Source organism: Zea mays, chromosome 6 (genome assembly GCF_902167145.1).
Source record: "Zea mays cultivar B73 chromosome 6, Zm-B73-REFERENCE-NAM-5.0, whole genome shotgun sequence".
NCBI lineage: Eukaryota > Viridiplantae > Streptophyta > Magnoliopsida > Poales > Poaceae > Zea > Zea mays.
In genome coordinates this window covers 134,178,881-134,193,424 of record NC_050101.1, presented here as the reverse complement: position 1 = coordinate 134,193,424, position 14,544 = coordinate 134,178,881, and the positions used below count along the sequence as shown (strand labels likewise).

Sequence of the window (14,544 nt, the reverse complement as noted above, 5' to 3'; positions counted from 1 at the left end):
CTTGTGACTATGATTGATTGGATCTTGACCATATAGTTGATATTTATGTACTCATCATTCTCCCCTTCTTGGTTTGTCCCTTATTTTTTGCTAGGTAAGGTGTTGGTTTGTCAGATGTAGGTAAGGTATGATTTTTTGCTAGCCTAAAATAGGAGAGAAACAAAATAGAATTAACAAAACAAGATCAATGCCACACCTGAATTTAAGGACAAATCTAGGTGTGTCTTAAATTTGTGTTAGGTTCAAGTCTCACACATATGACTACTCATGGTACATAAATCAATGTTACATCTTTATTATATAATAGAAGTTTTGTACAAAACAGCTACATAAATATACATTATATGACAACAATGATCCTCTGCAACCATAGTTGATTGGGAGACATCGGACTAGACCTCCCGAACTCATCGTAGCATCCTTCATGCTCCTCATCTTGGCGGTACTTGTTCTTGACCTGGTGTGATTATAGCAATGGTGAGCTCACATACATTCATTGCTCAGCAAGTGTGGGGAATAATATGCATGAGCTCACTTACGGTAGGGGCTCATATGTAGTGTAAAGCTTACCAAAGAAAATTGTTAAGGTTGAGCATCGCTTTTAAATAAGTTGGTCAAAAATTTATTAGCAATTACTGAGTATAAGTAGATACCAACCCAGTTAAATAAGAGATCACAATTAATAATTCCCACAATGCAATGCATGATAGATTAAATTTAATTCTGTAAGTTAATCATGTGAGTGTCCGAGCCACTCTTGACCGTGAGCACGACTGATATATCAATTTTACACTCTGCAAAGGTTGCACATCTTTACCCACAAGCCGTATTACCCATTTGCCAAGGGGTCTCGAATCTCATTCATCTATACCAAGGAGACAAGGCAGGATAGCACTACGAGGCCTTTCCAAAGTTCCACTAGTTTGAGAAAACCTGCTACAGTATCAAGAAGAAGGAAGCATAGGAATCCCTCATCCGAAAAGCTATTACAGTCAGTTCGACCCAAGAACCTCCCTATACTCTGCAGCCACACACTCCTCGCTTGCCCCTTTCGAGTAAGGTAATCTCTCCCTAGGTTTCCAAATTACTTGGCCAAGGGCGTCCCATTCCACCCTTGTGGTACCACTATTTTCACGGGTGGTTCTCCATGTTCCAATTAACCAAATAATCTTATCATGAACAATAAAGAATCCATTGACAATAATAATATGGCATATGATCATAATTCATATATAGCATTAATCCTAAAACCATGTAGAGCAATAGCAAGACTATCCAATAATTCATTTATATGCAAGGTGTAGGGTAAACAAAACTAGGTAACCTATTAGGTCCCATCAATTTAACCTAATCATGTCACGACGATTATCATGAACATTATTAGGTAAAAAAATGCGATCAAGGACACAACTTGTCTTATACTTGCGATAACCTTGTTGTCCAGATGCTGCCCCAAAAGTTAGGCTCCAGATTCCTGGCCACCTCGCTTCTACACGTAGCAATACATATAGACAAGCAAATAATGGGATATGGTAACATTACACCAAAGATGGAAACAAACCACATATTAGTATTCTACACATTGCTACAAGACTGTAGGTTTGAGAACCACTAAAATTGAAGTTATAGTTGCTAAGATTTGGTTTTCAGAAGATCTCTGTGATTAACTATGGAAACTATGTTCTATGTTGATCAATATAAATCATGAGATAAAAATATAACTAAGTTTATTCAACTTTTAATCTAGGTTATATCTAAATCATATTTTAGTCAAATTATATATGATCTAAATTAAAATACAACATTAACTTAGACTTAGACAACTTAATCCAATAAACATAGGTTAAACAAATTAGTTACTTATTCTTGGAAAACATGTTATATGATAAAATAAGGTTAGTAAGGTGTAGGCAATATTAATATTATTGTAATACAGCTTGAACAGACTAAAATAGAGTAAAAACATAGGAGATAAGATTTCCCAAAGTTTAGGAAATTATTTTTATACTTAAAAATCATTTTTCTAGATTTATTTATGATTTCCTGGATTCTCTGGATGGCAATGCCTATTTTAAAAGTTCAGGTCTATTTTGCAAGAACTGAGCACCTGAATTAAATTTCTTTTAACTATGTTTGGAATGCGGGTTAGTTCACGAAAACATCGGGGACTCTTTACAAATTTGCTCGATCGTATTACTTGCGTGACCCGATGACCATCGGTTCCTCATCCGACGACCCACAAGGTATCAATGAAGTAATACGCTTCTGATATGTTCTACATCGTCCATCACCCAATCGACAACCCCGATCTGCCCCACGAACGGACAACCCCAGATCAGTCAGTTGCAGATCGGACATACATGTTTTCCCCTTCTTCGTCCGGACTATAAACACGGCGGGCAACATGGCCGCGTCAGTGATGCTCACCGGAGCAAGGTGCTGGGCCAATCCAGTACTCCAACACACGAACGGACAGGTTCTACACGTCTAGGTGTAAACGACGAACTCAACTAAAGGCTACTCACCGGTGATGAAGAGGCGACGAAGCCCAACCACGGCATTGAGCGGCCAATGGCGAGCGTGCATTGACCTCGGTGGCTGTGCTTCGTAGCTCATGGCGGTGGTGGTGGCTCCTCCACTGCTCGTTGCGCTCTCTCTTTGTCGCTGGTGGTGCTTTCGGTTCGACGAAGAGGGATAGGTGAGGGCACGTGGCTCGGTTCTTATAGCCCATGGGGATGGAGGTCAGTTGGTCATGGAGATCGCATGAACTCTTACGTTGGCATCGCAACAGAACGACGAAGATGGCTCTGGTGACCTAGGCCCACACGGCAGTGACACGTGAAGATGAGTGTTGTGTGGCGCTCAGCTGACGAGTGGTCCCGAGGTGTCGGCGGGAGATCCCATGCACATGAGTGCAGGCGCGCACGGTGTAGGGCTGGGCTGGCAAAATGTGAAGGTGAAGCGGGCCGGTTGGGGCGGATTCGGCCCAAGGAGCAATAAGGAATTCCCTTTCTTTTTCTTTTCTATTTCCTATTTTCTATTTTGTTTTCAGTTTTCAAATTCAAACTTCCAATTTTTGTTTCAATTTCAGTTCTTAATTTAACAATTCAAATGCAACAACCAATGAATCTCAGCATGAATGCAAATTTTCTATTAATTGCTATATATTTAAGATAATGTTTTAGATATGTGATTAATAAACACACAACAAAATAATAGTCATTTAAGGATAGAGTTTCCTTATAGATATTCTTTGTTAAGAGATTAAATATATGGTTCAACAAAAGGGAAAGCCTAAATCATATTGGGGTCTTTTATTTAGTTATTTTTATTAACAAGGATATTTATTATAAGATTTGTAACTTGAAAGGTAAGAAAATTATTATTTAGAGGACACTTTAAAAATCTTTGGAGAATTCTATCAATGAGAATAATCCTCAAGGTAGCCATGGACAATTAGGGCTAGTTTGAAAACTCAAACCCCCTTCGGAATTAGATGGGATCGAGGCCCTTAATGCCTTTCAATCTCGGAGAGGTTTCGAGTTTCCAAACTAGCCTTTAACGTCGATTTACGACACATGTGCATGAGAAATCATCCAAACTAGCCTATAAGTGTTATATCTTTTCTTTCACGCCTCATTTAGATCATTGGAATTGAATTCCATTCTAATAATAGTAATTTAGGCATATATCAATTAAGCTAATTCGGTTTTACACAAAAATATATTTGTATACTATTATTAGCAAGATATCGGAGATATTTATGTGCTATATTTTTACTATAGAGGAGCGAGACGAAGAGTGTCATGTAAGTTAACAGAGTAGAAACAAATTCTACTAATGAATAAAATCATTTCCAATCCTCCATCCCATGAATTTGAGATAGGCTTAATTCTGAACTTTGAAAAGTGGTGGAATGTCAAATTCTAAACTAAATAAGTTATATTATTGAGTGAATTCCAATTCCTCTAAAATAAAGGGATCTAAACGCCCCGTTAAGGTATTACTCGTAATTTTCTATAGCATTTAAATGTGTTGGATAATCTTTTGCATGGATATGTGTTGTGAATTCGCACCATGTGCCCACGAAAGCAGCATGGGGATCGCCCCACCAATTTTTTTTTACCAGCTCTAACTCTCAACCAGAAAACATGCAAATTTATTTGTCATTGCACACCAGCAACCTAGGGATGGTAATCCCAAAATGCAATGATTTTTAGAGCATAGATGTGGGCGAATTTACCTAACTATGGATATGTTAATTGACAATAAAACACCATAACCACTGGGTTCATGGGTACGAGTATGGTTTTGTACATGAAAGAATAAACTTATGAGAGTGTGTATATACTCAACATACAAGTATAATTCCCAAAGCCATCTCCAACCTATTGTAGTCCAAAATATGCATGGTCCAACAAGCACACCTATTGACATGCATATAAGCCATCACATATATATATACACTAATTTTTACTATTACATATGTTATATATTTATAGATATATGTTATTTGTTTATATTGTCAGTGTTTACTGCGTGTGTTATATTTTTTTTCTTAGGTACGGTGTAGGTAACCACCGTGTCTATCTCGACACGCGTACGGGCACAAAATTACATCAACACATGGTATGAGATTTTTCATGTGTCAAATAAATTTTGATGGCTAGTTTAAAAACTTAAATCACTCATGAGATTACCGGAGACGATTGAGGGGAAAATTTCCTAGTATTACGGACGGAATTTAAGTTTTTCAAACTATCCCTAATAAAATAAATATGGGTATGTAGGTATGAGCGCGATACCATAGGGTATATACCTGTTGCGGCGGGACTGCAGGTTTGGTGACAGCTAAAAACATGCATTTAGGTGTTGAATCTTGATTATTTGCAGTTAATCGTGCTTGCTGTGTTGCCGCAAACACGAGATTCACACCCTGATGAGCGGAGCCAGGCTGCCCTTGCTTCGATTCACGGTGGCCGTCGTCCCGGCCAGGCCAGCACACCAGTCCAATCCACATAGCAACAACCGCGCCTCGGTCAGTTATAGATGCGTGGCCTTCTGAAACAAACCCTCATATGGGGTCACGCCGCACTCACACATGCATCCATAAACCCTCAGCAGAGCCTTGTGTCGCGTCCTCTCCTCGATAACCCAGGCCACATCGTCCTTCCGCGCCGCGCCGCCGGCGACCTAACAACCCAGAGGCCTCAGCACCGCACGCTTGCACGTACGTCCAGGCGCGCTCGCCGTTACGCCCACGGGGATCCAGGCTTTCCTTCGCTGCCGTTGCTGGTCGAGTGCGCCACGCCGAAAGGTGATCGAGCTGACGAGCGCTAGACGCCACCGGCCGGCGCGGCGTGGCAAGGCAAGACGCCGTGCGGGTCTCGCCCTCGTCAGCTATAAGACCGCATCCCCCCCTGCGGAGGGAGGCACACACACAGACACAGCGCTCTCACTAGCCTCGCATTCCGTCCCTGCAGTGCAGGGGCAGGCCGGTGAGGTCTGGGAGAGGAGGAGGAGGAGGAGGAGGAGGAGGAGGAGATGGCCGGTAGGGAGAGCGGCGGGATGGCGGCGGCGCTGCGCTGCGCTGGAAGGATCGGGATCCTGGCCACCGTCGCAGTGAACCTCGCGTGGATCGCGACGTACATCCGCCGGCGCTACTTCGGCGGCGGGAACCGATCCGACAACAACGGTGGCGGCGGGGAGGTGGAGCCGTCAAGAGGGAAGCCGCCGGTCACTTCGGACTCCATCGTCAACCTCGATCAGTGAGTGATATGCTTTGCTGCCTGGGGATCCGATCCATCATCGATAAATCACTCGTTATTATTTTTACCGTCTGTACTGTATGTATTGGTCTCTCCCACTGCTCGTCCATCGATCTATTCTGTCCTGCTGGAGTCACTAGTGAAGGTCCGTTCCATTTGGGGAACCAGATCGAGCCCTAGCTATGCATATATGTGAGTGAGGCATCTGGAACGAAGACGTACACTAGTGAAGTCCCGCTCAGGGTCCTGCCCTCTCCATCTAGCAAGGACATGTGCATCGATCCTTGTTGCCTGATTAGTTGTTGATTATTAGCAGCTAGTGTTTGTATACTTTTCCTGATTAATTGCAGATATATAGTAGTATTTGTTTATTTCGTTTGATTATTATATATATCGTGCTTTTGTTCTGTTTGTTTGTTTGGTTGGTTAATTATTTAGGAAATAGTGCGAAGTTAAAATAGAGATGGGTTGGAAAAGATCGAAATGGCATATATAGTGGCCCTAAACCAAAATATACATACTGTTAGTTTCAGACAAAACAGTACAGCCTTGCAATTACCAACCCCTTATACACATATAGATGCATGGACGAGTACTCTTATTTGAATCTTAACTTTGTTGACTGTTCTCTGTATGCTATGAACTTAATCGTCGTCGTCCATGCAAAGCATGCATGCTACTGTATGTTTTTGACTTTTGGTTGGTTGGTTGCAGTGGCGACCCGACTATGTACGAGGAGTTCTGGCGCGGCACAGGAGATAGCGCCTCGATCTTCATCCCTGGTTGGCAAACAATGAGCTACTTCTCCGACCTCGGCGGCATCTGTTGGTTCCTGGAGCCTGGATTCGAGCGCGAGGTGCGGCGTCTCCACAGGCTCGTGGGGAATGCCGTTGTAGACGGGTACCATGTGCTCGTCGGGACAGGCTCCACTCAGCTCTTTCAGGCCGTGCTGTACGCGCTCTCACCTGCAAGTGACGGCACACCCATGAACGTCGTCTCACCGGCACCGTACTACTCGGTAAGAATACGTTCAGCCATCAACCAATCAATCAATAAAATTGTGGTTCGATTGATTAATCATCTGCTAGCTGATGATCGATTTTGAACACATGTGCAGTCTTACCCATCTGTGACCAACTATCTAAACTCTGCGCTCTACCGTTGGGCTGGTGATGCCAATACATTTGATGGCGACACATGTATTGAGCTCGTCTGCTCCCCAAACAACCCTGATGGTGGCCTCCGGAAGCCTGTCATCAAATCCAAGTCTAGCAAGCCTGTTTATGACTTCGCCTACTACTGGCCGCAGTACACACCCATCACCGAGGCAGCTGCCCATGACATCATGCTGTTCACCGTCTCCAAATGCACCGGCCATGCCGGCACCAGGCTGGGGTAACCATTTCTTGGTCATCAGTTGTTAATTTCATATATATACACGTAGTAATTACGAGATATGATATGAAGTACGGTGGTTTGTTTACGTGGAGATGCTTGTAGGTGGGCATTGGTGAAGGATACTAAGGTGGCTCAGAAGATGATCAAGTTTATAGAGCTCAACACAATCGGTGTATCCAAGGACTCTCAACTTCGTGCCGCTAAGATTATCGGGGCAATATGTAATGGCTATGAGCCGGTACCATCCTCTGGTAAAACAAGCCAACTCTTCCATTTCGCCAAGGAAAAAATGGCGGCTCGCTGGGCTAGACTTCGTGCAGCTGTGGCAGCCTCAGACATCTTTACTCTCCCTTATGAGCTATCTGGCTATTGTAGCTTTTCCAATGAGACTGTCACCGCCAATCCTCGTAAGGAACCACACATTTTAAATTTCCATTCTTACATCTACGACTAGTGCAATTATATTGTTGTTTTTATGCTTTTATTTGTAAATAACATCGTCGAGGACAAAAAAAAACTCATTATTTTCCTTGGTTAGCATTTGCATGGCTTCGCTACAACAAGGATGATATTGAAGATCTGGAGGCCTTCCTACTCGAGAAAAAGATTATCACTCGAGGTGGCACAAGGTTTGGAGTGGATGCAAGGGCTGTCAGAGTTAGTATGGTTGACACAGACCAAGCCTTCAATGTGTTCATCAATCGTCTGGCCACAATGAAGTGAAATTTCAGTGCAAATTAATAAAGCACTTTGTGGCTACTACAAGGATGACCGCGTTCTAGATGGAACAATCGATGCTTTGGAAAGCTTAATAATGTTTTATGTTGTTGAATAATTCCGTGTGTTTTCGGGTATGTTGTGTAATACTCAATGTCAAATCCTATGCTTAATCGATGTTGTGGTCCATCCTGTTATCAGCATGGCCAATTATATATGGATGACCGTCACTGCTCAGTCTTTACTCCTAATTACATGGCAAGTGTTTAATGGTGCTTCAATATCAGTTGATGACTATAACTTGGTACTAAAGCAGGATGGTACACTAACGTGTCACTAATTTTTTACAGTGACATTTTTTTAAAACAAATCACTAACGACTGTGCACATGTGATATCTATTGTAAAAACGTGTCAATAATATCGAAATATGGTAATAACCCAGTGACATCTTTTATTTTACGTGTCTCTATTGTGATCTGTTTAGTGACATGTACATATAAATATGTCACTGGCTTTAGACGTCAAATTTATTTAGTGAAGTGTATATAGAAACATGTCACTGACTTCAGATGTCAGATCTGTTTAGTGACATGTATTTAAATGCACGTCACAAATACTTATACCTTAGTGATGTGTATTTAGAAACATGTCACTGGTTTTAAATGTCATATATATATGTTTAGTCACATGTATTTAAATACACGGCACTAATATATATACATAAGTGAATAAACATGTCACTACTTGAAACTTCGCGGAGTAGTTAAAACTCGATTTTTTCAAACGATCTCAAATGAAAAACCACCAAAGACACGTTTTTGACGTAGTGATACACTGTCGCAGAAGAGATATGAAGAGCAAGAGGTTTTCTTCCCATGGATCCTTCTCATTCTCTGATCATCAAACCAGCACTAAATGAGATTACACGGTAGTAGAGTATTCATGCTCTAGACCACTTTCATACTGGTTGTAGCTATCACTGCTATTAATAGAGATTCTTTAGTACCGGTTGTTCGGTATAACCAGTACTAAAGCGCGTATATTAGCTCTATATTTTAATTTACTTACATCACCTATAAACTATATATTAAATTCTTATAATTTATAAAATTTAAAAATAACGGTAAGTACACTATATATTAATAGTGATATATATACAATGTAAAATATATGCATAGTATTGCCTTTTTATTTGAAAAAATTCATGTAAAATATTTATACAACTAACTACTACTATGAATATCATTATATATTACATATTTTTATTCATATAACTTGGAATTCTCATGGAAGACTTCTTTTGTCGTAGTGGAACTTTCCATCTTTCGATACAACCTAGTTATATAACAACTCTACAAGTTGGCCTTGAATTGCCGTGATCGCATTCAATGGGAGAAGTTCTTTCTTCATTTTCATTAGATGTCATTTGCCAAATAATTAATATAGCAAACCAGAAACTTTGGATAATATTATTGGCAACAAAATATATGGTGCATATTTTCATAAGTACTTCGTTATTTTTTATCCACTGTCTTGTTACCAATAAACATGTGAATGAATTCATAAAGGTAATATACATAAAAATATCTGCCTTGCCTTTTTTGGTATTATTGAGTATTATTAGCCGACAACATAGCCAAAAAGTTTGTTCCGAGCATAAGTTTTTCTTTTAGACTAGGATCGTTTTTGCAGAGGATACTCCTTGTCCTGCACATGAAAACGAGTGATGTTTGGTCCATGACTGAATAAAAGCAATGGTCAGATAGTGAAGTTGGAATACATCAATTACTCGTTAAGAATGTCCATGGTCTATTGGTAGTATGATAATGACATTCGCATTGAGTCTAGCACGTGCGTAATGCCATGTTCCATCATAATTATAAGTAGTATCTAGTGAAAGTTGAATAATTATAAACATGGATAGCAAATTAGATGGAACATTTAAATATAAAAAGGTATAGGGAACTAGACAATATGCACTAACTTGATGTTCTAAGGTATTATATTAGTATATACTGCATGTAATGTTGTCTTGGGGCAATTCCCTGCATGCCATTGCAATTTTGCCCACTACCTTATTTGCCATCAAATATCCTAATCCCTTCTATGCTATGCAATTTCTTACCATTCCATGCCAATGCTAATGACATAGGTGGGATTAGGAGATGCAAATTTCTTACTCTTTTGTGCCACTGATGATAGCATGGAAGGAAAACAAATTGTAACCGAGTGACACATAAGGGATTTGGATATTTGTGATAGCAAATAAGGTACTGGGCAAAATTGCAATGGCATATAGAGAATTTTCTCGAACAAATTTGGTAGAACCTCCCATAAAAATTACCATGAACAAAGTATGATCAAAACTCCCCTTCTGTCCATGGTGTCATAGGAAAAACCCTTAAATAATTGGTTGGTGGCTCTAATCGGTACTAAGATATGGGGGTCTCATAAAGTCACCCCTTATTTAAGTTTTATGACATCATCCATTTATGTGTTATCTTCTTATATCTAGCTTTCTTTTTTTACTTATATCTTATATTATAGGGAATATCTTTCCTATCTTTAATCTCTACAAAACCACATGATTAGAAAACTCTTTTTGATACTTCGATGCAATATATTGGAAACTATATCTACTATAAATATAATTTCTCTGTTGCCAAACTAGCCCTTAGGGTATATTTTCCCAAAGGAAAATATGTTATAGGGAAGTCTTCAATTGTAGGATTGCTCATGGAAATTACGGTTTCGCTGATGGAAACTACTCATTTGTCAATTTTCCACTTGACACTAATTGAAAAACATTTTTCTTGCTTGACAAGAGAGATAAAAAGATGTGAAATGATCAATTTTTCCTTGGATCAAGTAATTAAGGTTCCTAGGTCAGTGCTCCTGCCACTCTATTAGCGCCTAGATGGCTAAAAAGGGGTGAATATTCTATAAAACTTCTTCTATAAATTTTCACTAATCTCTAGAGAAAAGTTGCTTAGGATAATAGGTGACATGGAAGAGTATACTTGCTCTAGCCTTATTTTATTCTATGTAAGCCTCCCAAATAATTCAGGAATCTTAGTCTCTAATATATATTGAACTAAACATGCTACTAGCAAGGCATATCAAACAAGAATTACTAAATAATCTACACAAAATTAGTTGAGTATTTGCAAGAGTAATTTAGGAGTGAAAACCACATATAAGATAATAGATGATTCAAGATATATCTGTGAAGTTTGGTTGCTTATCATTAACCCATGTTCTCACTATGACGAGTCCAAGCTAGGTGGTTCATGTGCTAATTGGTATCACCTACGAAGCCCACAGTGAGGGCACCATAAGAACCAGGCTAAAGAGACACTCCAATGAGCCACAATTTGACTAGCGTTGCTCTTCATGAATCTTCCATGGGGAATAAGCATAAGAGCTCCTCTTAATTGATGATCGGAGCTACCAACATTCTCTAATAGCGGCTCAATGATCCTACAAACTCCAAACTATCTAGGTGATGAAAATTACCAAGATTAACAAAAGTAGAACCAACCTAATCCACTCAACTAGTGCTATGAGACGCAACAACTATATGTAATGCAATGCAAGCTCTCTAATGTCATTCAAAAGATGAACTGAAAGATGAGTGGAGTATGTTGCTCGAGTCCTTAGAGGTGTTCTTAGGTGTAAGGAGTAAAGGAGTTCCTACGAAGGCTGGACAATGGGTCTATTTATAACTCTAACTTAAAATCCAAATGTTACTAATTGGTGGTTAAAAATTGAGGGCACCTGACATGTCCAGTGCACCATTAGTCCCTACACCATACATGTTTGATCCCTCCTCAATGGATATAAATTGACCATTACTATTGTTAAGTATCTAATGCTTTCAGCAGACACAACACCAAACACATCCAGTGGTGGCCAATCTGATGATTCATCTAGTGCATCACCAAAACACATCCGAGCACCATATTCAGTGCATACATGGCACCATTATGCTTGGCTGAAAACTATTGCAGGTCAACTTCATTTCTAGTGAAAAACTAATGCATGTCAACTTCATTTCTAGTGATCATGTATGTTGCATCATTGAAGATGTCTGGCGCCTTTAGAAAATCTACATCAAGAGCATTTTCTTATTCTTTTTAAGAGTGCTAACGCTCAGATTTTTTTGCCAAACATATTAAAGCATAGTTAGGATTTTCAAAGTGTTTCCAACAAATATTTTCACTTGCGCTCATGCATGTCACTTAGGCTATATGCAATGCATATGATTCCGCACCTAGTGACACTAGATGGCGGAATTGTCTAGTTAGACTCTATTGGGCGCCTGCTAAGATTCTTTTAGACAGCCAAAATAGGGCAACATAATTAAATGAATATGATTCTTCATCTGTTTAATTTACTCATGATGAATGAGTAGACCAATGGGAGAAGGTTAAAATAGTAAATAAAGACATTTAATGAGATAAAGCATGAAGAATTGAATGTACGAAATTCATGCACCATGAACTTCATCCCTTTTATTTTCTTTCCTTTAATTACATGCGATAATGAAGCTACATTTAGAAAACTTGAAGGTGGTCGGAGGATGTCTATACCTTACAGCTTTAGATGTTGAACAATCTGAGGATAGGTGTATGCATAAATAGCTAGAAGATTCCCCTTGGATGGGCACTATACCACTATTTATACTGCTGGCGCAACGTACAACTCATATAAAATTGCATCATATCCTCATACACTATACACATGATTTACTAAATCTATTAGGGGCCTTGTCGTATTTTCCTCCACTAAACGTGTTGTGCAAGCATCCTCAATCCTGCTTCGCTCCTGACATTGATGGCAACATTCGCTCCTTCTGGAACACTTCGATCGAGTCCTAGTGACGAAGTCGTTACTTCTTCCTTGATGACAAAGTTGTTACTTTATTTGGGCCACAAAGATCTCCTATACAAAACTTACATAATTAATCCAAAAACAAATGGGGAAACAAATAAAACACGTTAGTTTGAGGAACATCAGCCAGAGGCGCTCCCCCCAACAAACTCTTGTCTTAATAGTAGGACCATCTATCCTAAATTATAATATGCACTCTATTGCACCTCGACTGGCATACTCAATTGGTGGATTAATTATACTATGCACTCTATTTATAGCCCTAACTTAAAATCCTAAATTATACCTTTTCCTTGAGCCCATGCATTTTGCCTTTTCTCATTGCTCTTTTCCATGTTGAGCACTTGATCATCCTTTATGGCCAACACGATCCTTCTCATGGTTGTTAATCTTACTCCACCTTGGATGTGGACTTAACCTATCTCATTCATAATACAAGAGTAAAGTTTAGTCCACTAGTTGTCTCAATTATCAAAACCATACATGAAATTTTGACACTCACGCTGGTGCATCCATGAGGATATTTATGATCTCGACTACCAACCTATTGAGGAAGAACATAGAGAGAAGGGAAAATAGAAATGTACCCACAATACGAGGGAAAATTGATATTTTATCTCTTTTATCATGCGTCGCAAGTATTTTGTGTTTACAACCTTTTGTGGAACATGCAAGCAATTTGACCTATTTTTTGGAGTGGAAGGCCTTCCAACCATAACCATTTAGCATAAAGACTGATAGCTAATGTATCAATATAAAGCACTATGAAACTAAAATAGTGTAACTCAACATGTTTGCTTTTGATTTCAATTATTACATCGTAACTTGAGACCATTTATGTTAAGGATATATATTAGGGGTACCCTTATCGAACAAGACCATAATAGGTGTATCTAAGAACTCGGCTATGCTATCCAGGGACTCCGCCTATGTGTTAGAGAGATACTTGACATGTCTGAGAAAGATAAAGATGCAAGATCTTATTAGATTAGTTGATATCCACATAATATGTAGAGTACGGATGGTAAAGGAAACATGCATGTAAAGATAGAGATAAAGGTCCTAGTTAGGCTCGGTTAGATTGATACATAACCTTATATGGCAGAAGTCTAGAAAACTTCCTTGTAATCACTCAATCTTGGATTATAAAAGGAGGGACGAGAGGCCCCAAGAGGGAAGATCATCAAATCATAAGCAATGGTCACCAACATACATATGATGTAAGGACTTATCTTGCATGGAGAGCCCAAACATGTCAAATTTTCCATGTCTCTTGTGTATTTATCTTTAGTTCTTGACCTCACGATCTACCCTGCAAATTCACTATAGAATAATTCTCGATAATTTAGTATGTTTATATTGTTAGTAACACATCTATATTTTTTACATGTATTTGGCCCTATGCTTCTGGCCACTATGTGTATCAAAGATTTATTATATTTTTCTGTGAAATCTTGCTAATTTGATGATGTGATGCTTTCTCTATAAAATTAAGTTAGTTTGTTTCTATTGTATTGTATTGTATTTGTTGGAGAGGGAATTCTCCGGCCGGGTGGCGGAATGCACCCGCCCTAAATCCTAAGACGAGGAAGGGGCTTAAGTGTTTTGCCTGTCTTGCTAAGTGATCGTTGAGCACATGAACACGCAAGGATTTAGAGTGGTTCGGGCCACCGGAGCGTAATACCCTACTCCACTGTGTGTTGGATTGTTGTGGAAGCTTGAGAGCTTAGAGTCTCTCTCTAAGTTTGGTCTAAAAGAGCCCTCCC

General features: G+C 39.4%; 1 protein-coding gene and 1 long non-coding RNA gene across 3 annotated transcripts; one reads left to right on the top strand and one right to left on the bottom strand.

Annotated features, from left to right (window-relative positions):
• Positions 1-221: 221 nt before the first annotated feature.
• Positions 222-2,692, bottom strand: LOC103630030 (uncharacterized). The gene is made up of 2 exons (XR_554780.1): positions 2,526-2,692; positions 222-457 (listed from the first exon to the last, which is right to left on the bottom strand). It is a non-coding gene; the product is annotated as an uncharacterized lncRNA (long non-coding RNA).
• A 2,384-nt stretch (positions 2,693-5,076) lies between these two features.
• Positions 5,077-8,134, top strand: LOC100272716 (uncharacterized). Of its 2 annotated transcripts, NM_001147169.1 has the most exon segments (6): positions 5,137-5,368; positions 5,484-5,768; positions 6,483-6,786; positions 6,886-7,163; positions 7,269-7,573; positions 7,705-8,054. In NM_001147169.1, coding segments are annotated over 5 exon segments (1,296 nt in total). In that variant the 5' UTR covers positions 5,137-5,368; positions 5,484-5,544; the 3' UTR covers positions 7,890-8,054.
• Positions 8,135-14,544: the final 6,410 nt, after the last annotated feature.